Below are 24,604 nucleotides of genomic sequence, written 5' to 3' on the forward strand. Positions count from 1 at the left end.
ATCTCTTTTCCCCCGGTATGTCCTGTATCTGCGTACTTGCCCTGCCTCTACCCAACCTTTTAACATGTCAATTTGATTTCTAAGAAACTCCTCACAACGGTGATCCCACTGATCCACCCTAAAATCATTTACAGAAATCCTCCAGGTATACAATGTAAACTTGGCTTCTGTAAGTATCGTCCATGGTGACGATAACTGAGGAGTTATAGGATCTGCCAATCTATGGGTAGGGGCATTGCAAGGGTATGTATGTAATTCTACCGGTTGGAGATCCTCTGTGTCTGAAGGGACTCTGACTACCGTTACACATATCTGCCCCTTTCCTTTAAACCGATACCACTGATCATTGTCACCTGCCTGTAGAGCCACATCACGAACAGGTGTGGTTCCAGAGAGGTAGACCCACTGAGTGAAAGTCCAGCACCCTTCATCTGCCGCCTCACAATATGGCCATTCAAACATCCCATCTATGTTGATATTGAGGTTAATATCTTTACCGTGTGGATCCCTCCAATCTGAGGATACATATATGTTCCGGTATTCCTCAGTCATAGGGGTGCCATCCATCCATACATCGATTATAGGAGAATCTACACCATTACATACGATGTCCCACCTCCAAGGGTTGGCATCTGAAATTACCATTTGTGTATCAGGCCCCCAATGGGCATAGGTGATGAAATAATATCCTGTCACCTCTGGTACACAATTATCTCTCATAATGGTTATCATAAAAGATCGTATGGATGGTGATCCCTTCACCTGAGTATACCTGGGGCTTTTTGCATCGGTCCTGACTTTTAGGACCTTTGCACGATACAGGCCTTTGAGCTGTAAGGAGCCACCTTTATCGTTCCAAAGCACCTGTCCGGTCTTACTACAATTTAACTTCAACATCAACACACTGGTTTGCAGAAAGTCAGTGGGGACATGGCCTTGTGGATAACTTGATTCCCTAGTTATCAACATCTGAGAGTCTCTCAACATACAATATGCTTTCAGAGTACCCATGACCGGCACTGGTCTATCAAAATATGTCCTTTCCCTTAGATCCTCCCGTCTTTCCGAATGTGAAAAGACAACCTTTAGGATATACCAACCATTGTACTCTGCCCCCGTGGCATCCTCTGGACTCAGGATACCTTCCCTGGTGCATAGTACCTCAGTTGTATTCCTGACCGCATCCCCATAGGGGTGCAAATATGGGCTCTTAGAGACCCACCTAGTGGATCTAATGGGAGTTGGATCGGAGTCTATGTAGTACTTGTACTCTCTTAAGCACAGGTCATGCAAATCATATTGTAATGCTGAGGTGTTCTCTGCAGGGGAGTAATGCTGGACTACACCATCAGCAAACCCATCTCTCTGGAAACCATATACATACCAATGTCCTGGTGTAAATACAAAATTAGTGTATGGCTCTAATATTTTACCCTCTAGACATTGCACCATTAGTAAGGGGCTAGATATTGATGTATCAGTGTTCTTACCTCTGTCATCGTGTCTCTCACTTTGGGTGGTTTGGTCTGCTTGGGTCCTGATCACTAATACCATAATTAGGAAAACCTTTAATGTCTGTTTCCATCTGGATCCTCTCATCTGGTAAGGGATAAGTTATTTAACATGCCTATCCTTACCACCTGAGTCTATATGTGTATATGTAAAATTGAAATGCTGGAACCACCTCGACTCATCACCTACTCCCCCCCTTCCCCAACTTATATTGTGTGGTATTAAGTTGGGGAGGCTTGGGTGGCTTTTGCCTGGTCGATGTGGATCCAAAAGGTTGCCTGCCTTCTATGTGATTTTCTTTTTCGCAGTCATCGGTCTTTGCACTTTTAGCATTGTGTCGCCCATTGCCTCCAGGACCTGATATGGTCCCTCCCAGTTTGCATCCCAGGGTCCAGCCTTACGGAACACCTTGACCATAACCATATCACCTACAGAGGGCATGGGAGTCTCCCCCTGTAGATACGGTTTGTGCATTCTTATTGCTGCATGTGGCAGTAACTCCTTCAGGTTCTGTTGAACCTGTTGGAGAAACACATCTCTGGCAATGGCGTTTTTCATCGGTTCCGATATTTGTGGCTCATTAGGAAAGCAGAGCGGCATCTTGCGCCCTGTCATGAGCTCGAAGGGTGTTACACCGGTGGTGGATGATTCCGAGGCTCTGATTCCCATAAGCACAGCTGGGAGAGAGGCTACCCAAGAGGAACCCCTTTCCATCAATGCCTTGGATAGTCGCATTTTGATGGTACGGTTCATCCGTTCCACTATGCCTGCAGACTGGGGATGGTAAGGTACATGAAACCTCTGCTTTATGTCCAAAAGTCCACAAAGAGATTTCATTACCTTGCCTGTGAAATGGGTCCCCCGGTCAGATTCAATCACTCTGGGCATCCCCCATCGTGACAGAACCTGCTCCCAAAGGACTCGGGCAGTAGTGGTGGCTGTGTCATTCGTGGTTGGGATCACTTCTACCCATTTGGAGAAGACATCCACAACCACTAGTGCATAGCGGCACTTACGACTGCCAGCTGGCAGTGGTCCTATGAAATCAATTTGTATTGACGACCACGGTCCATCAGCTGGAGGAACACGTTGCAACACTGGCTTAAGGGCTGGAGCTCTTGGATTTATCTGGGCACACACCAGGCATTGTTGGGTGACTTCCTCCACCGTTTTGGACATTCCTGACCAGTATAATTTGTCCTTTAGAAGGGACAGAAGCTTATCCCGGCCAAGGTGTCCCAACAATTGGTGGTTAAGTCTTGTCAGCTCTGCTTGCAGATGCTGTGGGACCACAGGCAGAGGGAGTTGATGGGTGCCAGTGTCATAACACAAGATTCCCTGACAGATCCTCCAGGGATCCTGTGGGTTGGTAAAATGTGCTGCCAGAAGAGGATCCTTTGACTGTTCCTCTTCAAATGACACTGGGCCCTCCTTGAGACCTTTCTTTCTCACAGCAACCTGGTATGAAGGATTGTCCTGGGCATCTGGTTCCCTCAGGACTCCTTGCACTGCAGCCAGTTTGGCCAATTCATCAGCCTGATTGTTACCCAGGACCAAGGGTCCATCCCCTCTCTGGTGTGCTGGGATTTTAATGAGTGCAGCCTCTCCAGGATGTGCCATTCCCCATTCCCACAATTCTTTCAGGACAGTCACATGAGCCAAGGGTTTGTTCTGGCTGTCGACAAACCCTCGTCTTTTCCATGTGTCCAGGTGCAGGGTGAGGGATCGAACTGCATATGAGCTGTCACTATATATAGTACGATTCCCTTGGAACTGAAGGAGGAGGGCTTCTTTGATAGCCTCCAGCTCAGCCCGCTGCGCTGACAAGTGGCCTGGCAACCTGACAAGGCTCTGGTTACCTGTGGTCTCATCCAGCACAGCAAACCCTGTCACATAGGTGCCATCCAAACAAAAGCGAGAGCCATCAACAAAGATGATTCTGTCATCCGGATGTGATGTTGTCCTGAACAGTTGGGGAGCAGTGACGTGCATTGGTTGTCCACAGTCATGTTCAGTCCCTGTCATATTCAACAACTGGGACAAAACATACCTTGCCTTTTGTGTCACGGTCAGATTCCTTCCACTCAAGTCCATGATCCACTTCCCGAATCTCTGTTGTGAGACTCCAGGGAGGGTATCACGAAGCAAGAGGGCTAAAGGTGAATGTGGAGTCTGAACAGTGAGGGGCTTGAAGCCTACAATATGCTCAGTTGCTTTAACTGCATAATGCACGGCTGCAAGTTGCTTGGCACACTCATCAAACCCTCTTTCAACTGGTGAAAGAAGCCTGGAGAAGTATCCCAGTGGTCTATACTCTGATCCTATTTGTTGAAGCAGGACCGCCGAGATAGACTCTGCACCAGCATGGGCCTGAATTGCCATTTCTCCTTCAGGGTGAGGGGTTGCTAAGACTGGGGCCGAGGAGAGGTCTCTTTTCAGAGTTGAAAATGCCTCTTCCTGTGGTTCTGACCAGTCTTTCAAGGAAGGTTCTTCCCCTCTGAGAAGTTCATAAAGGGGCTTCGCTTTTGCAGCAAAATCCTCTATGAACTCTCTCATAAAGTTGGCTACTCCCAGGAACTTGCGCAGGTCCTGAAGAGTGCCTGGTCTGGGTAGTTTCACCATGGCTTCCACGCGGGCAGCCATGATGCCTTTGGCTTCATGGGAAATTTGGACGCCAAGGAAGGTTACTTCTGACCTAGCCAAGTTTGCCTTGTGAGGGTTCAGTTTGAGCCCTGCTTGGACCAGGAGTCCCAGCAGTTCCCTCAACAGAGCCAAGTGCTCTTCCATGGTCTCTGTGTGAAGGAGCAAATCATCTACATATTGCAGCAGACATTCTGGCCGTGAAAACACACTTAGTACGGCCGCCAATGCCTGGTGAAAATATGTAGGGCTGCTGTGAAACCCCTGAGGGAGTACACAAAACATGTACTGTTTGTCCCCCACTGTGAAAGCAAACTTGTACCTACAGCTCTCTGTCAGTTCAATGGAAAAGAACCCGTTGGCAACATCAATGGTCGAGAATACGCGACTTTTGCCGCTTATTCTTGCCATTATGTCGGGAGTCTGTGCAACTACTGGGGCAGACATGGGGGTGTATTTGTTAAGGACTCTTAGGTCTACAGTCAACCTGAAAGAATTAGTGTCCTTCTTTTTCACCGGCCAGAGGGCATTGTTGCATTTAGAATTGCCCTCTATGACCATGCCCCTTTCTTTCAAATCCTGGACTGTGTCCAGTATTGACTCCATTGCCTCTGGTGAAAAACGGTATTGTCGTTGAGGCGGTGGGTCTGGCCCTTGGATGTCCACCTGAACACCTACAATTTTCCCACAGTCATTTTTACTTTGGGCCCACAAACCTGGATGCTCATACACAATGGGTTCAAGGTCTATGTTATGTGAGACCTCTGGCCATTTGTGTTCCAGCATGTTGGCAGAATTTTCAATTGCAGGCAGGGGTGGTCCCAGACACTGGCGTTGTATGACACACACCTTTGCTTGTCTGGGGCCCCTCCACACAATGCAGTTTGCCAAATCAATGATCCATCCGTTCTGTGTCATTATATCGGTACCAATGATGTTATCAGAACCTGGGTAATACCACATTGGGATCTTCAGTGTCATATGTCTGGCAATCTGGATGACAACTTCCTCTATTCTGTGGGCTCTCACCCCCCCTTGTTGGTGATCAAATCCGATCACCACACACTGAGGGCTGTTGGGGTGTAGATCATGTTTCACATTAGTAATGGAAATTTCCGCACCAGTGTCAAGCATGATCTTAGTGTCCTGATTTTTTATTCTGGCTTCAATGTGGGGTCTCCCTGAAGAATCCAATATGATGTCACATATTGGAGCCAGATGTCTAGGGATCCCTGACCGTCAGTCAAGGTGCACCAAACTCCCAGTAGGTACTTTTGTGGTACATACTGCCACTTGAGAATGTTCAGCTGGAACATTCTCCATAGCTTCTAACCTTAACGAGTTTTCAGCTGGTTTGCTTGGGACATTTACAAGTGCAACATGTCTAGTTTGCCATTGTAAATTCTCCAAATTTTTTTCTGTCTGTACCCCATGTTGTTTGACATAATTGGGTTTCACTTTGAAACCGTTATTATTGCCAGTTTTATCGTGGGCAATTGTTTTGAAGGAACTTTGTGGACAGTTCCTTTTCATGTGCCCATATTGCAGACACAGGAAACAACGAATGTGTCCTGACTGCTTGTTTTCCAATGGTGGAGCTGTGGGGTAGACAGGTCTGTATGGCTTAGCATGGTGTCTACGTGCTTCCTGAGATCTAAAAGGGACATTCCCACGCTCCCTAATTTTTACAGACTTTCTATTTTGCAGCAGATCTCGTCTGTACTGGTCAATAATCATAGCTGCATCCGTGAGTGAAGATTCTTTCGCTGCACTTAACCGGATCGCAGTTTCCAGGTAAGGGAATCTTTCCACAAACATACGCACCATGCCTTGTGGAACTCCTCTACCTTGATCTTTTGTTACCTTCCTGTACATTGCTTCAAACCTTCCACACAGAGACAAGGGCTCATCATGTATGGTGGGTTTGAATTTAGTCAGGATATCCGGGGTAACATCCCAATGGCCAGTTGCTAATTTCATAAGTATTGAAAGGCGTTCTTCCTCATTATGAAATTTGCCATTTTTGGGGTCCATTTTCCCTGTTGCCTCATACCTCTGGATAAGGTGTGTAGGCAACCATAATTTAAACAACTCCATGCGATTTTGAGGGGCCACTGAAAACTTGTTGCAATGCCCCTCAAAAATATCGCATGAGGTAAATGGATCTACATTGGGATCATAACTAGGGATCTCTTTGCAGATCTTTAACAGGAAATTTATCCTTTCCATACCGTTGTGGTTAGGATAAAATTCCGGCACCCTTCTTGTTTGCCTTGGTAGGCTGGAAGCTGAGTTTACAGTTTCCCATCCGCTACCAAATAGCACACTTGTTCCCTCCCTATTACAGGGACTGTTATCCATATTCTCCATAGGTGTTGGAGGATATGATAACCCACGCTCCACCTGTCGCCTATCATCCAGACTTGGAGATTGAGGTAGTCGACCCCCATCAGGCACTGGAGCCATTTCTCCTGTCTCCCCCTCTGCCAACTCCGTAACACAGACGTGTTTCCTTGGCAAGGGCAACTTGCTATGTGCACTAGGCCGAGACAGATTAGTGATGATCTGCTGCAGGTTAGCAATCATCTGCGACTTTGCAGCCAGATCTTCCTTAAGTGTTGCTATCATTGTATCAGTAGATGTCATTCTATTTTTATACTGATTGATCTCAGTGTACAATTGAAGAAGCTCTTTGTCCATGTCAGAGCAATACCTCTCCTGGTCAGAGAGTTTTGGTTCCAACATACAAATTTCCTTGCCTCTTTCAATTGTACACTGGGCTTCTTCTTCTAACTGGTATTCCAGTGTACACACTTGTTTAACCTTATCTAAGCAGCTATGGCAGTGATAATTATGTATATCAGCTACCGTGTCTGCCTTCCTGTTAGCAGCAATTGTTTCACTGTGTTCAGGCTTCCAAATGGTGTCCTCAAAGCAATACACTAGCTTTGCCAACATCTTAAGCCGTTTAGAAGTTTTGTTCAGAACACATCTTTTGCTAATATGCATTTTATCATATTTATATGCTTGATCTAATAAAGCGGACCATAACATTTCTGCTGATTTGTATGCGGTGGGGGGTATAGGGTCAAAACTACTATGTTGTGCTAAATTTTTTAGTGTGGAAAAGTCCATACTCACGTTTTCCTTTGCCATCTTGGTTAGTGTTGTCCTTCTCGTCCCTTTCGTGCTGCTTGAAAAAGGTCCTTTTCTTCCGGAACGCCTTTTCCCGACCAGCTGGACGTCACCTTAGGAACACTACCGTCTATGGTTGAAAGTATGCGTATGGAATTCTTTTACTTAGTGAATCGTTCGCCGTTTTACCCGCAAAGGAAAAAAAAATTGTTAACACCTTAGAAAAAAAATTAAACAAATAGGTTCGCTGTTCCTAAATATATTCCTGTGTCCTGTTTTAAATAAAACTATGCTATCTGTCCAAACTTCAAGGTCTAGACGCACAGTATAACATAACACTTCCCCGTGTATGTATGTTACCTGTCCACGCCTCTCCGCCTATCTTCGTTCACAATATAACACAATCCTACTAAAACAACAACACAAAGAAATAAATAAAAAACAGTCGGGCCGGGCTCGCCAATGATAAAGGATATAGGGAAATGATATAAAATGGTTATATACCAAAGGGTATCCTAATGATAAAGGATATCGCCAATGATAAAGGGAATGTATAAATATATTATACTATTCCTCCTTCCTTCCTTCCTTTTCCAAGTGTTAACAACTTACTATTGTTTCCCTTTGTAGATGTACGGTTTAAGTAATTCCCAACACAGGGTTAATAATACAAAGGTTTATTCACTAACACACTATATAACTTTAGCTAACATATATACATATCCGTATAATATCAATGTATCTCAGTGTATACAACAATGGCAACTTCAACACATTAACATTATACTAGTCACATTACAATTTAACCCAATACAATATCTTACCCACCCACCTAATTACACACCAATACACTCACACAGGCGCTCAATCCACAACAGCTTTCTGTCCCTAAGGCTATAGGAGTTAGTGATAGTAATGAGAGGGTCAGTGAGAGAAGAGGTTTGTGAGTCTTGGGGTAGGAAGGATAGGGTTAGACTGTGGAGGGGAGGTTACTAAGAGAGGGAAGTTGGGGCAAAGTTATAGGTTGCAGGGAGGAAAGAGGATGAGATTACTAAGAGAGGGAAGTTGGGGCAAAGGTAGAGGAGGAAAGAGGGTGCCCAGGATTATACTTAGCAGATTATCGGAGTGTTGGGAGATGAGGCAGGACAGCAGTCTATATTTCTTGGGCCTGGATCCTCAGTGCCTCATGGAGTTGTTCCCGTGTTGGTGGCTGCCTCTCAGGATCACTCCTTCCCTCCCATTCAGCTTGGTATATATATCTAGCGTTATACAATATCCTAAGACCCTCCTATCTGGCCAAATATCCCCAGGCACCAACACAGGTTTGGTGGGCACATACCAGAGAATGTTTGTAGACAATGCCACCTGTGCTTTGGCCTCTCTATGACCTGGCCAGATATCCCAAGGCTACCATGATACGTGTATGGAACAGGTTAGGTGGGCCCATATTTTGGAATGTTATACAACATCCCAAAATATGCCCCTGGTCTAATGGCCATTATATTGTGTTTTATGACATGCCCCAAGTCATGTCCTGTTTGTACAACATTTCTATCCTACAAAGGTCTAATATAGGGCATAGTTGATGTGAGATAGATTGATATAAATATGATGATATGACACTTCCCTTCACAACATCTAACACATAAGTTTATTATTATTTGGGGGAGATGAGAGTACGCTTTAAGGATTATTCTAATCTGCATTCTAACAGGATTCCTTATTATCGACACTGTTTTAATGTCTAATTTGGGAGGAGATTGCAGCTTTGACACTATTGATGCATAACGAGAGAATTAAAATTTAGCTTTGTGATATAAATTATGACATTTTTAGAGGACTTCAAGCCTCCCACAATTTACGATTCTATGGCATTAGCATGGTCTTCTACACATGTTCAATAACTTGATCAGAGTATGGCTTAACTCTTTAATAACAGCAATATAATACTTGTTTCTAATATTTCTCACAGGTCCCAGTTCCTGTTCTGGTACCAGCTGATTTGGACAAAATAAAAGAACTAGGTGAACAGCTTTGTTCTGAAGATGTAGAATTAAAGGTAGAAGATGAAGACAATTTAATGGTACAGGAAGATGACTTAAAAGAGGAAGATGACTTAAAAGAGGAAGATGACTTAAAAGAGGAAGATGACTTAAAAGAGGAAGATGACTTAAAAGAGGAAGATGACTTAAAGGAGGAAGATGACTTAAAGGAGGAAGATGACGTAAAGGAGGAAGATGACGTAAAGGAGGAAGATGACGTAAAGGAGGAAGATGACGTAAAGGAGGAAGATGACGTAAAGGAGGAAGATGACGTAAAGGAGGAAGATGACTTAGAGGAGGAGGGCGCCATAGAGGAGGAGGAGGGCGCCATAGAGGAGGAGGAGGGCGCCATAGAGGAGGAGGAGGGCGCCATAGAGGAGGAGGAGGGCGCCATAGGGGAGGAGGGCGCCATAGGGGAGGAGGGCGCCATAGGGGAGGAGGGCGCCATAGGGGAGGAGGGCGCCTTAGGGGAGGAGGGCGCCCTAGAGGAGGAGGGCGAACTAGAGGAGGAAGACTTTAAAGTGATAGAAATAGATGATTCCATTTCACTAATAGAAGATATTCAGGGGGACAACAAGGTACAGGATGAACATCAACTGGACTGTAAAGCACTAAAGGAAGAAGACTGGCGCAACATGATTAAAGATGAAATAAAACTGAAGAAAGAATCATTGAAAGAAGAAACAAATTTGAAGAAGGAAGATTTGAAAGAGGAAACTTGCAAAGAGGAGTTTCTGCTGAATGATAGTCCATTGCACTATGTTGAAACTGATGAGCTGGATATAACAGTTGTTGACGATAAAGAAACGTTTGACGCAGGTGTGGAGTTATCGCTCAGCAATTTTATGTTTTTGGAGACTATTTTATATAGTAAATTCTGAAATTATTTTTTTTCTTTAGATGATAGCTCAAATATGGATGCCTCTACAAACTGCACTGCAGAGAGTCTGCTGGGCCTGCAACATTTGCCATATGAACCAGAACTGGATCTTGAAATTGACTTCCCAAGGGGTAAGGTGAAACCTAGGCTTTATGTATAGAATATTTTAGGAAGTATATTCTTTCATTTCCTAATGACATGAAACTTTATTTCACGGAATCTTGCATCTTTGTCTGTGTTGCTGCTTGGGAGTCTATGCTTTGTGTCTTTCTTTTACATGTAATAAGTACATGTAAAAGAAAAAATCGAGACGTTGGCAGAACTTGATAAAAAAAAAAACACTTTTTCTCTATCGGCTCCATTGGGGGACACAGACCGTGGGTGTATGCTGCTGTCTCTAGGAGGTGTGACACTATGGTAATTTAAAAAAAAAAAAAAAAAAAATTGTCTGCTCCTCCCAGCAGAATATACCCGCCTTCAGACCTTGAGCTAATCAGTTTAAGCTTAGTGTCTGATGGAGGTGGACATGGTCAGGTCTTCTGACTGTTTTCCTAGTTTGGGGACGTGTTAGTTTTTGTATTCCTTTTTCTTTTCTGTTTTCAGGTGGGGACTCAGGGACTCCGGTTCCCTTTTTACCCACTGCGAGTAAGGGGGCACAGACATTGCGTATATGCGGTTACCCCCCCCCCCCCCCCGCCTCCAACGGTCAGAGCCTGGGTTGATACCTCATGGGTCCGGGTCCCCCTATTTCCCTGCTCTCCTCGCTCGCGCATAGCAGCCAGGCGTGATGCAGGTAACTAAAGCTGACTGAAGACTTCACACTGAAGACTCCATTAGGTAAGTTCTTCTGACTGAGGTAAGTACTTATCTCCCTCTCTCCCCTCCCCCCCCCCCCCCCTTTCTCCTCAGGTGCGGACTTGCAACCTCTGGAGACCCCCTGTTTTTGGCCCACCTTTTCAGGTTATGAGGCTGGCTTACTGGGGATGGACTTTTATTCTGGACTTTTATTCTGGGGGAGCAGTGGCATCTGAGGGGGCATATATTTTGTTTGTCAGCCGCGGCGCTGGTACGGGCCGGGCGCTCTCCGCGCCGGCTTACTTTCGCTTTCTCCGGCAGCGCTTTATATGCGGCTGACAGCCGCGGCGCTGGTACGGGCCGGGCGCTCTCAGCGCCGGCTTTCTTTCGCTTGCTCCGGCAGTCCCTGCCGGCGTATTGGCCGCCTGCTCTGTTTCCCCGAGCGCATATGCGACTAACATGTGCACTCGGGACAAGGAGCGGGTGCCATTACTGCTCCTTCTCTGCCTGTCTTTAGCTCCGCCCACGGAGCTCTTCTGATGCGCCGTGGGTGCGATTTTTCAGTCAGAAGCGGGCCAATTAGTTAGTGCCTCTGCTGCAGGCACGCCCCCCTCTACTATTGGCTGGCCTGTTTCTCACACTAGTGGCACGGAGCCGTTCTCCTCACTGCAGCTGCCAGGGGACACAGACTAGGGTGAGAAAGTTCCTGTCTTTTTTTTCTCATAATGTCCGTACCCAGAGCTGTTCCTCCCTCTAAACAGAAACCTGGAACGTCAGTGACTTATTTTGTCTGTAAGCACTGTAGTACCAAAATGCCTGGCTCTACCGAGCCCACTTGCCCTGCCTGCTCCACTGCTCTCAAAGACCCCCTTGTACCCCCTGATGCCCTTTCAGTTCCGGTGGGTTCAGCCGCTCCACCAGCCTGGGTTTCTTCCCTAACCCAGTATATTGCTGACTTGACCCAAGTCTCCCGTTCGGTGGCTGAGGCCTCCCGGGAAGTGGTGTCTGCCTTGAAGGGGTCTTCCCTACGCAGGGCCTCTGAGAGGGCCCGCTCCTCGTCTCCACATGCTTCACGCTCTCACAAGCGTACTAGGGGTGCCTTGTCTGACTTTTCCATTGAGTCTTCAGATAGACGTGAGCATTCCCCTCGTGGGTCCCGCCCCCTCCGGTCATCTGGGCACAAACGTCGCTCCTCCAGAGGACGTTCTCGGAGTCGCCGCTCTGCCACGCCAGAGCCGTGTACCCGTTCAGGGTCGCCCCCCTCCAGGACTGCCTCTACTCGTTCATTCTCCTGGTGAACTGGTGGACAAGGCTTCCGAGCCGGCGTCTGACTCAGAGGACCGCTCGGACTCAATTGCAACGGTGAACTCATTGGTGACAGCCATAAGAGACACCTTTCACTTAGAGGACCCAGGATCTTCGGATGTCAATCCAGGAGTATCCTTTCATCGTGCTAAGCCAGCACCTCAAAGGTTCAGCTCTCACGCTGACTTTGACAACATTCTGGAATCTGCATGGAAACATCCATACAAGAGGTTCCCGGGAATCAAGACGATTCAAGAACGTTATCCATTTGACAAGGATTTTGTCACTAAGGTGGTTTCCCCTCCCTCAGTGGATCCACCAATCTCCCGGATCTCTAAGGCGACTACACTGCCTCTGGCAGATGCCGCTGCCTTCAAGGATCCCACGGACAAGAAGGTAGAATCCTTAGTGAAGTTTGCCTCTGAAACAGCTGGCTCCTCTCTTCTTCCCATCTTCGTCTCGTCATGGGTGTCCAAGGCTCTGTCGGAATGGTGCCAAAAGCTCCATCAGGATATCTTAGCGGGATCCCCCCCAGAGGATCTATCTGCTCTAGCTCTCCAATGCTCTAAAGCTGGGGACTTCCTGTGTGCAGCTTTCATGCAGTCAGCCCGTTGCTCTGCCTTTGCTGTAGGTCACCTAGCGGCTCTCCGCCGCTCTATGTGGCTTAAAGCTTGGAATGCGGATACCGCTTCCAAAAGGTCTCTCACTGAGCTTCCTTTTACGGGTGGCCGTCTTTTTGGCAAACTCCTTGATGAGATTATCTCTGAGGCAACGGGAGGTAAGAGTTCCTTGTTACCTCAAAATAAGGCTCGCCCTACTTCCCAAAGGAAGTCCTTTTCCTTTCGGACCTCTTGCTCCAGCAAAGGGTCCGGGCAGGTGCCCTCACGGGACAAGAAGGCTCCCTCGTTCCGGACATGCCCGTCTTGGAAGTCGGACTCCAACCGGTCCGGCAGTTTTCCGCCCAAATCAGGCAACCGCAAACCCACTTCTGCATGAAGTGAGGCCCCCACCCACGTTTTTTTTTCTCGGGTGGGAGGTAGTCTTACTTTTTCGAGACATCTGGACCTCACACATTCAGGACTCTTGGGTCAGGGACGTGTGGTGTCCAGTGTTTACCGAATCGAATTCGCCTCCCTTCCGAGGGATCGATTTTTTTTCGATCCAGGGCCCCCCAGTCTCCTCCGCTGGCGAAGCACTTTCGTGCGGCTCTCCAGTCTCTGCTTCTCCAGGGGGTTATCGTTCCCGTTCCTCCAGGGGAACGGTTTCGGGGTTTCTATTCAAATCTTTTTTTGGTCCCCAAGAAGGACGGTTCTGTGCGACCAATCCTAGACCTCAAGCGTCTCAACCGCCACCTTCTTATCCGCCACTTCCGAATGGAATCTCTCTGTTCGATGGTGGCGTCCCTGGAACAAGGGGAGTTCCTTTCATCGGTGGACATCAAGGATGCCTACCTCCATGTGCCAATATTTCCAGGCCATCATCGGTACCTCCGCTTTGCGGTTCTGGAGGGGCACTTTCAATTCGTAGCCCTCCCCTTTGGTCTAGCCACGGCTCCTCGGGTCTTTACAAAGATCCTTGCGCCAGTAATGGGCCTGTTACGGTCGAGGGGAATCTCGGTGATACCCTACCTGGACGACCTTCATATCAAGGTTCCAACCAGAGCCCAGACTCTGGAGAATCTGGACATCCCTCTCCACACTCTGGATCGCTTCGGGTGGATGGTCAACCGGGACAAGTCAGTCCTCCGTCCTACCCAGTCTCTAACCTTCCTGGGACTTCGATTCGACACGGCCTCTGCCCGAATTTGTCTCCCGCCGGACAAACATCTGACGCTTCTCTCGGGGGTCCGCTCCCTTCGCACCCAGGTCTCAGTCCCCATCCGCACTTGTATGGAAGTCCTGGGTCAGATGGTGGCAACTATGGAGGCCTTACCCTTTGCCCAGTTTCATTACCCCCCCCCCCCCCCTTCAACTGGCGATTCTCTCTCGATGGAACAGGTCTCCTCTGTCCCTCGATCGTCAGATTGTTCCCCCTCGCAGGGTCAGTCAGTCTCTGCTCTGGTGGCTCCGCACCCCCCTTCTTCTCCAAGGGCGGCTATTTCTTCCCCTTCACTGGCAGGTTGTTACAACGGATGCCAGCCTGTCGGACTGGGGCGGCGTGTTCAGGGATTGGGTGGTTCAGGGACTCTGGTCTCCCCGAGAGACCCTTCTTCCGATAAACATATTGGAATTACGGGCAATTCTTCTGTCTTCTTTATTGGGAGTCCCCTCCTGTCCGCGTCCAGTCGGACAATGCCACTGCCGAGGCGTACATAAATTGACAGGGTGGCGCTCGGCAGCCATGGCCGAGGTGACAAAGATTCTCACCTGGGCGGAAAGCAAGGTTCCGGCCATTTCGGCGATTCACATTCTGGGAGTGCTCAACTGGGAAGCGGACTTCCTCAGTCTGTCCTCACTCGACCCAGGCGAGTGGTCTCTACATCCAGAGGTCTTCGCGCAACTTTTCGACCTCTGGGGCATTCTGGACATGGACCTCTTCACGTCCCGGCACAATCGGAAGATCCTTCCTTTTGTGTCCAAGTCCCGGGACCCTCAGGCTCTGGCCGTGGACGCCCTAGTGATTCCTTGGGCGGGGTTTGCCCTACCCTATCTGTTCCCTCCCCTTCCGCTCCTTCACACGGTGCTGAGGAAGCTCAAGACAGAGGATGTCCCCGCCATTCTGGTAGCTCCAGAATTGCCCCGAATGTCGTGGTACGCTGACGTAGTCAGGCTCCCGTACAATGCTCCACTGCACCTTCCGCTCCGTCCGGACCTGCTCTCTCAGGGTCCTCTTTGCCACCCCAATTTACAGTCGCTGCAATTGACGGCGTGGCGGTTGAGACCAAGTCATTCACACCATGCTCAGGGCTCGTAAGCCCTCCTCCACAAGAATTTACCACCGTACTTGGCAGTCTTATTTTCGTTGGTGTGAAGCTCAGGACTTCTTCCCGGTAACCTTCTCGGTTCCCAGTCTTCTCTCCTTTTTACAGTCTGGGTTGGAACTAGGGTTGTCTCTCAGTTCACTTAAAGGTCAGGTTTTGGCCCTGGCTTCTAATTCTCATGTCCGGACCTTCCTTCAAGGAGTGGCGCACGCTTTTCCTCATCGGTCACCCTCTCCCCCTTGGGACTTGAATTTGGTTCTGAATGCCCTCCAGGGTGCACCCTTTGAGCCCCTTAGAGAGGTGTCTCTCCGCCTCCTTTCTTGGAAAGTGGCGTTTCTTGTTGCTATCACCTCCATCCGGAGGGTGTCTGAATTGGCAGCTCTTTGCTGCCGTTCTTCGTTTCTGGTGATCCACCAGGACAAGGTTGTTTTCCGGCCAGATCCTTCCTTTTTGCCTAAGCTGGTTTTGGCCTTTCATCTCAATGAGGACATTGTCCTCCCGTCTTTTTGTCCCGTTCCTTCTCATCCTAAGGAGTGCTTACTACACAAGCTGGATGTAGTTCGGGCTGTTCGTTCTTATCTCTCCATCACTTCTTTCGTCAGTGTGATTCCTTTTTTGTCCTCACGGAAGGTCATCGCAAGGGACAAGCTGCTTCCAAGGCCACCATTTCTTGGTGGCTTCGGTCCGCCATTTCGAAAGCCTATCACTGTAAGGGGAAGATTCCTCCTTTCAAGGTTGTGGCTCATTCTACCGGTTCTGTTGGGGCATCCTGGGCTCTCCAGAATTGAACCTCGGCCATGCAGATTTTCAAGGCGGCTACCTGGTTGTCTTTGCACACTTTCTCGAGGTTTTACCGAGTTCATACTTTGGCATTGGCTGATGCTAGTCCGTCTGCCTGACTGCTTATCTGCCCACCCAAGAGACTGCTTTGGTACGTCCCACGGTCTGTGTCCCCCAATGGAGCCGATAGAGAAAAGGAGATTTTTGTTTACTTGCCGTAAAATCTTTCTCGGAGGATCCATTGGGGGACACAGCTCCCGCCCTTTTTGGAAGTTCCTTTGGTTCTCTGTCCGAGGGTGTGTTCAGTTATGTTTTTTCTTCGGACAGTTTTGGGTTTTTCTTTGACCTTTTGGTCTCCTCCTATTGCTCTGGAACTTAAACTGATTAGCTCAGGGTCTGAAGGCGGGTATATCCTGCTGGAAGGAGCCGACTTTTTTTTATTTTATTACCATAGTGTCACACCTCCTAGAGACAGCAGCATACACCCACGGTCTGTGTCCCCCAATGGATCCTCCGAGAAAGATTTTACGTCAAGTAAAAAAAAAAGGGATTTTTGTCTTACCGTAAAATCCTTTTCTTGGAGGATCCATTGGGGGACACAGACCTTGGGTATATACTGTTGTTGCTAGGAGACTTGACACTATGGAAACCAATAAGTCGGCTCCTCCCAGCAGGATATACCCGCCTACAGAGCCTGAGGTAATGAGTTTAGTCACCAAGCAGTAGGAGATGACCGAGAGGTAGCGAACCTAGACCAGTCCGAGGCAACCAGAACAATAAATAACTGAACATATACTCGGACAGGTAACCAAACACAGGAACACCGAAGAAAGGGCGGGAGCTGTGTCCCCTAATGCATCCTCCGAGAAAAGGATTTTACGGTAAGACAAAAATCCCCTTTTCTCCATCTGCTCCATTGGGGGACGCAGACCTTGGGACGTACCAAAGCCGTCCCTTGGGTGGGTAAAGAATCAGTCAGGTGAACGGCTGGGCCACCGCCGCCTGCAACGCATTACGGCCCAGAGTAGAATCAGCTGATGCAAAAGTATGAATCTGGTAGAACCTTATGAAAGAGAGCAAAGACGGCCATGTGGCCGCCACACAGAACTGCGAGGCCGAAGCCACGAAGAGAAAGGCATGCCCCGAAAAACGGGCAGAATGAGCCAAAACCCTGAAGGGGGAATCTTCCCCTTGCAGCGGTAAGCAGACCGGATCCACCGAAAAATGGTGGCCGAAGAAGCAGGTCGTCCTGTAAGACAACCTTCCGGAAAAAACAAAAGGAGTCACACTGCCGAAAGGAAGTGACTGAGCAGTCACTGAGTCTGAACAGCCCTCTCCACAACCAGTTTGTGAAGCAAAACTACCTGGGATGAGAAGGGGTCGGATAAAAGGATGGCAGGACGATATCCTCATTGAGATGAAAAATTCGAAACCATCTCAGGTAAAAAGGACTGACCTGGACGCAAAACAACTTGTCCTGGTATACAACCAGGAAGGCAGAACGGCAGGAGAAAACTGCCAACTCTGACACCCACCTAACGGGTAATAGTAATAAGGACCGCCACCTTCCGGGGAAGGAGGCGAAGAGGAACGTCCCTGAGAGGTTCAAAAGGAGCGCCTTACTGGGCACTTAAGACCAAGTGTAAGCCCCAAGGCGGAGAAGGGGACCAAGAAGGAGGGGCAGTGTGTGCCACTCCCTAAGGCAGGTCTGGACCTGAGAATTGAACGCCAGAGGACTTTGAAAAGGAATGAAAAAGGGCCAATGAAAATAAGACCGCCAGGTATGGTGGTAAATCTTTGCAGAGGAAGGCTTGCGAGCCCTCAGCATGGAGCGAACCACTTGGGGAGAGAAACCACGGTCTTTCCCTCCACGCCGTCAAAAGCCGAGACGGTAAAAAGGGGTGGCACAGGGGACCTAAAATAGGAGGTCTGGGCGAGAGGGAAGGCACAGTGGTAGGTTGTTAGGAGCCTGACCGCGACAGCGTACCACGCCCGCCGGAGCCAGTCTGGGCCACGAGAATGGCGGGAACGCCCTCCTCTGTGAGTTTTCTCAGGACTCTGGAATGAGGAAGGGGAGGAAACAGATAAGGTAGGGCCAGGCCCGACAAAGAAACAGATAAGATAGGGCAAAGCCCGAACAGGAAAGAGGAATGCTGCAGTTGTGGCGGGACTAGTAGAGGTCCACGCCGGGAGCGCCCTAGAGGTTGCAGGTCACTGCAAACACCTCCAGATGTGGGAACCACTCACCTTGGACGGCTGAGGACCAGCTGAGACAGACCACCTACCAGTTGAGTATGTCTGGAATGAAGATCGCTGAAATGGTCAGAAACTTGAGTTGCGCCCAGAAGGGAATTTCCCGAAGAAGCAAGCAAAGATAGAATTGCCCTAGTCCCAGCATGTTGATGGGGAGAAGGGCTTCTGGGAGGACCAAGGCCCCAGACCGGTTGGTCCTTTAGAACACCTCCCCAGACCGGCAGGAAGGAGCGCCCCTGAAAGGCAGGGGGACCTGTCCTACCGGAAGAGAATCACCAGTTGAAGAGGTCGGTGATGAAACTGGATGAATGGCACGGCCTCCACGGACGCAAGCAACCGACCCAAGACAGTATGCAAAAGCGAATGGAAACTGGAGCAGAATGCCGAAGTGATCTGACTCCTGACAAGAGAGTGAACCGAATGTCCAGCGCAGTCGAAAGCGGCCAGAGGGCGCGTCGAACTAGAGCCCCAGGGGAGAGGTTGAACTTGTCACGATTAATCATCCAACAGAAGAGAAAACAAGGGTTGGAGGTTGAGACGAAGACTCCCCAGAGTCTGAGCCCTGGATGGGGCTCAGATTAGGAGGTCAACCAAGAAAGGAATCATTGAAACAACTCTTGTCCATAACAGTGCTATCACAGGCGTCAGGTCCTTAGTAAGGACCCGCAGAGTAGTGATCAGACCGAAAGGGAGAGCCACAACAGAAAATGGCCGTCCGGAACTGCAAAGTGGAAGTACCGCTGATGACCGGGAAATATTGGAATGTGGAGGCAGGCATCCTTGATGTCCACTGAGGGAAGAAAAACTCCCCTTGAACCATGGACTCCAGCACCGAACGAAGAGACTCCATTTGGAATGGGAAGCAGAAGATGCTGGTGGAGATGCTCGAGAACCAAGATTGGGAGAACAGCAACGCCATTCTTGGGGACCACAAGGAGGTTGGAATAAAAAAAACTCAAACGTTCCCCTGAAGAAACAGGGACAATTACTGGTAGAAAGGGAACTGGAACGCACCCCGAAATGCCTCCGCTAGAGAGAAAAAACGCAGTCCCATGAAGGGAGGCAAATTCGACCCTGTATCCGTTGGCTACAACATCCCTGATCCAGGAAACCGGAAGGTGCGTGTCCAGGCATCCCGAAAGAGTAAGACGACCAACCACCCGAGAAAAGTCGGCAGGTGGGGCGACCCCTCAGGCCTAGGTAGGCTTACGGGTGCCTGCTGGGGCCGCCGAACAGCCGGAACAGTAAGCCGACCTTCGGGATGGACGGGTCAGGAAGGAGGGAGCCCTCTCCCCGTGAAGGCGCCTGGCTGGACCTTTGTCGGTACCAAAGGTCCGCAGGACCGGAAGGAGGAGGACTTCCGATGGAAAGTGGTTCTGCGAGCCTTATCCAGAGGTATACGGAACTCTTTCTGCTTGTCGCCTCACTTCTTGAAGGCTGTGTCCGCATTCCAGGCTATAAGCCACATGGAGCATAGGAGGGCCACCGGGTAGCCTGTGGCAAAGGCAGCACAGCGGCTGCGCATGGAAGCAGAACCCAGAAAATCTCCAGCATAGGAGCCTCGGAGAGCTAGTCTAGATAAATCCCTGGAGGGATCCTGAATACTACCCCGGCGGAGTTGGGAGACCATACTGAAAGTGCATCTGACACCCAGGCAAAAGCAAGAAGAAAGTAAGAACCTGCTGTCTCAAAGGCAAATTTTTTCCAAGGTCTCCTCCTTCTTGTCCGCTGAATCCTGGAAGGCAGCCGCAAAAGCCAACGGCAAGACAGTTGCCTTAGAGAGGCGGGAGACCGGTAGATCCACAGTTGAAGAGGAGGTCCACCGAGCAATGAGGTCCTTTGCGAAGGGATACTGCACTAGAACCTTCTTCGTTTTCTGAAACTTTTAGTCAGGGTGCCTTCAGGCGGATTCCAGCAGGGTATCAAATTCAGCGAGAGAGCACAAAGTCTTGGGTGCCGGTCGAGCATGAAGAAAGGAGACCTCTGGAGCCACGTCCGAAGTTCCTGGGTCCTTTAGCTGGAAGGTGTCTCTTATGGCCGAAACCAATGAGTACATCACATCAGGCATATCCGTGCAGCCCTCTGAGTCGGAGGCCGAATCAGAAATCTCATCCACAAGTTCTCCAGGTGAAGGAGAACGAGGAGAGGCAGCCCTGGAAGAGGTCAGTCACGATGAAAGGTAACTTCTGTAGCCACGTCCGAAGTTCCTGGGTTCTCTAGATGAAAGGTGTCTCTTATGGCCGAAACCAATGAGTCCACCGTGTTGGCAGAATCAGAGCGGTCCTCTGAGACGGGTGCCAATTCGGAAACCTCATCCACAAGCTCTCCAGGTGAATGGGAACACGTTCAGGCGGCTCTAGATGAGGAAGAGACTGACTCGGTACGCAGCTCTGGAGAGCCAGAACGGTGACTGGAAGAGGGACGCTTGTGATAAGCTGAGGTAGCGGGGCAAGACCTAAGATGGGAATGCCCGTACCTGTCCGAAGACCCCGGGGATGATTCAGAGGAAACACCCCTATTACGCTTGCGAAAAGCGTAGGGAGAAGGGGAGCGAGTCCCCCCGGAGGGCCGACGGAGGGAGGTGAGAGGGAAGAAACCCAGGCTGGAGGGAAGGCTGAACGCACGGGGTCTGGTAGAACATCTCGGGTAGAGTAAAAAGGAGGGTAGAACCCCTCCTGGCCAGTCCCATAAACCCTTATAGAAAAAAGGGTGCCTCCAGCTGTTGAGAGTCCAATACCTAAGATAAAAGGGGGGGAAATATACTCACCTTAGTCAGAAGAACTTACCTAATGAAGTCTTCCTGATGAAGTCTTCAGCTAGCTTTTAGTATCCTGCATCATGCCGGGCTTGAAAAGCGAGACGTGCAGGGAAAAGTAGGGGACCCGGACCCATGAGGTACAACCCCAGGCGCTGGCCGTTGGCGAGAGGGGGTTGACAGTACATCCACAATGTCTGTGCCCCCTCAATCGCAAATGGGGAAACAGTCAACGCTATGTTCCTGAGCACCCACCTGACAACAGGAAAATAAAAGGAAATAAGAAACTAAACGTCCCTATTCTGAAAAAATAATAAGTTAGACCAAGTCTGGGGAGACCCATCTCCTCCGACACTAAGCTTAAGCTGATTACCTCAGGCTCTGTTGGCGGGTATATCCTGCTGGGAGGAGCCGACTTTTTGGTTTCCATAGTGTCAAGTCTCCTAGCAACAACAGCATATACCCAAGGTCTGTGTCCCCCAATGGAGCAGATAGAGAAAATCTCTTTTTTGCAAACAAATGGAAGTTACTGGGGGTAACTTATCAAAACCTGTCCAGAGGAAAAGTTAAAAGGGCCTCTGAAAAATGAAAGTGATCTAATTGGTTGCTATGGTCAACTCAGCAACTTTTCCTCTTGACAAGTTTTGATTTCCCCCAATGTGTTATGTCTTATTATAATGTCCTCTGACTTATCCTCAATTTGATAAGCCCCACAAAACAAAAGACATTTTTGACTTATAAGTGGAACCTAATAATGATAAAATTCCTTTTAAAAGGGCTAATTTGTTTAGTGATGTGACATTTTTCTCTCCTCCCCTTTGCAGCTGCTGAGGAATTTGATACAGAAAGCGAGTTTCTCTTGCCTCTTGTGTTTGAAGAGGAGTATGATGATCAGCCCAAGCCTAAACCATTGAAAAAGGTACTTTTTAATAGTTACATTTCAAAATTATTTAGATTACTTGTACTTTTTGGTAGGCTGTGGCAGTTCTTCCTTTTTAATATTTTGAATTTACTAGTCAGATTTTATTTGTATACGTTCTCAATAATATAATATTATGCTTATTAAAGGGGGCAAAGAGGAAAGCAGTCTGTGACCGGTTATTTAATGAAACTTCTGAGTCTTTGTTTTCACTGAAATATTCCTATGGCATCAATTCTTGGAAACGTTGGGTAAAAGCACGAATAGCTGCAGATGACCTCACAGAATGTAAGTATGCACCCTGATACACCCATAGTATTTTATCAGCCATATTTTGACTAAAAGACCTAAACCACCTGCAGTTTTACAGTTCTAAACGTTGGTCACCAGAACTGTATGTTGATCTAAGATCGGTTTAAAACGAATGAGGATCCATGTTGCTGTCCTATTGCTGCTTAAAATTTTCCTTTAAAACACTATTATTTAATAAAAACATGTTTACATATGCCCAAGTTGGTATGATGGAAATGTTGGTATCTTTCATGGTTTGGTCCTACTCCTGGTTTTGGGTTAGAACTACTGATGTTATATGCTGACCAGAATACTGACGCCAACACCCCTCTTCATTTATTTATTTTTTGTCTTTCAATTTCATTATGGTCAGTGTTTTCAGGCCATTGTCATGACTAAAGGGCTTTTTCTGCCAAAAATAACTTAGAAATGTCGAATCACAGAGGATCCAACTGGTGGCAAATACCAGAGTACAGCATTCTGAGATCTGAGTGTGCATGTAGTGGTAGACAGCACATGCCATCTACCACACTATACAGCTGAGAGCCATAGTTCTGTTGTGGAGATTGTGGGGGGGTCTCAGTGGTCAGGCAAATCCCCCCCGCGATTCTCTAATTAGTGGATGTTATTTTTGGTAAGATGACCCTTTTGAATTCACATACACAAAAACAGACCTTTAGAAATTTCTAACACTCATTATTTAATAACCACTTGCTCTTTCTCTCCCCCCTCTTTTTAGATAAATCTGTGAGGTTAAAAGAAAACATTCTATTGCACCTGCCAAGTGTGCTTAGTCATTGGTTGTCATGTTTTATTAAGGAGGTGAAAAGACCAAATGGAGATAGCTATGCACCGGACAGCATTTATTATCTGTGTCTTGGCATTCAGGAGGTCAGTAATGGAACCATACAAAAATTTTAACTCTATTTGTTATTTTTAGTTTGTAAAGTAAGGATCTGGAAATTGTTAGCTTCAGCATTTTCAGTACAGCTTGTGAAATAAAAAGCCCACAGTGTTACGCTGCAGCATTGTGCTTTGCTATTTTCACACAGAAAATTCAGCTGGAATGTTCAGCACAGGCAATTCCACTGGAGTAGATTCCCTTTAATTTCAATGGGATTCTGCTGCACTGTGCACAGAAATCCCAATTCTGGCATCTGCAAAAAGAAAAGACACGTCTGTGTTTTTCTTCTGCAGATTTCACTTGAAAATGCATTGCAGACATGAGACTGTGCATTTTCGAGCGGTCTTAGTGCCCGTCGAATTAATCAAATTTGAGAAATGTCTTCCTGTGTTTTCTGGGCGGACATATCACACTTTTTGGGCCGTGTGAACATTGCCTTAAGTGGATTCAAGGGGCGTAGATTATACAGCTTTCAGAATCAAAGAATCAGATGTTGTATACTTTGCTTGGCATTCAGCTTAAAAGGACATTTTTGTTGGACATTTTAGGAATATAAAAGATTGCTCTGCACAAACTACATGTTGGAATCACCGGGCCTTTCTTACAAAATTGTAAATAAACAGTATAGTTTATGGCAACTATTTACATTCCATCTTCTATTTTAAGGTGCGTTCACACTGAGTAATTAAAGAGGAATTTACTTTAGTAATTCCTCTTGAATTCTCCGCTCCGCTTGAAGAAAGAGCATGTTCATTCTTCAAGCGGAATCCGCTAGCAGAAATCAATAGAAGTCAATGGTAAAAAAAAAAAAATTCCACCCGACATCGTTTTCGCACGGAATTTGTACAGAATTTGCGCGGAATTCCCTGAAAAACCCTTCACTTTTCTCTTACATTTCCGCGTGAAAAGACAATTCTTTTTTTCGGCACGTAAATTTTTCAGCGTGAATTCCTCTTGATTTGCTCAGTGTGAACACACCCTTATTGGTAAATTTGGAGGAAATACATTCTTTACCCTCACTTATTTCCATGCATAAGTTGGTCTACTTGAAGATTCTTGCAACATATAGATTCTGTATTTCTACATTCTACTTTGTTTGTTATATAAAGCTGCAGTTTAAAAAAACAAACAAACAAACCTGCACTTCACAAAGTTGTATTGGCTGGTGAATGGGGATTTATCAGGTCGTTTTTCTTAGTTTTTGTGTATCAGCCAGAAGACAGAAAATATATTTCACGATCAAGAATATGAGACATTTGGCCAAGCACTCAACAATATTCTTAGAAGTTGGAGACCCAGTATTCTACCAGATGGTAAGCAATTAAGCATGTTAATCATGAATATGTAGTTCTATATAAAGGTGAATTTGGATGGGATGAAAAGGCTGAGGATTACAGGTTTAATCAGCATGTCCATTTTGATGCTGTTGTCACCACAGATTTTACACCTTTGTCTACCAGGAGTAAAATCCAT

The 24,604-nt window shown here is 47.7% G+C and overlaps 1 protein-coding gene across 3 annotated transcripts in view; it reads left to right on the top strand.

Moving 5' to 3' along the window:
- ZMYM2 (zinc finger MYM-type containing 2) overlaps nucleotides 1-24,604 on the top strand; it is a 122,453-nt gene that overhangs the window by 82,639 nt on the left and 15,210 nt on the right. For all 3 annotated transcript variants that reach the window (XM_056561712.1, XM_056561711.1, XM_056561713.1), the window contains exons 15-20: nucleotides 9,260-10,148; nucleotides 10,230-10,340; nucleotides 21,842-21,936; nucleotides 22,086-22,224; nucleotides 22,967-23,118; nucleotides 24,330-24,444. In XM_056561712.1, the coding sequence (XP_056417687.1) occupies nucleotides 9,260-10,148; nucleotides 10,230-10,340; nucleotides 21,842-21,936; nucleotides 22,086-22,224; nucleotides 22,967-23,118; nucleotides 24,330-24,444 (1,501 nt within the window). The remainder of the gene's footprint in view (nucleotides 1-9,259; nucleotides 10,149-10,229; nucleotides 10,341-21,841; nucleotides 21,937-22,085; nucleotides 22,225-22,966; nucleotides 23,119-24,329; nucleotides 24,445-24,604) is intronic.

This window comes from Hyla sarda, chromosome 2 (assembly GCF_029499605.1).
Source record: "Hyla sarda isolate aHylSar1 chromosome 2, aHylSar1.hap1, whole genome shotgun sequence".
In the NCBI taxonomy this organism is placed as follows: domain Eukaryota; kingdom Metazoa; phylum Chordata; class Amphibia; order Anura; family Hylidae; genus Hyla; species Hyla sarda.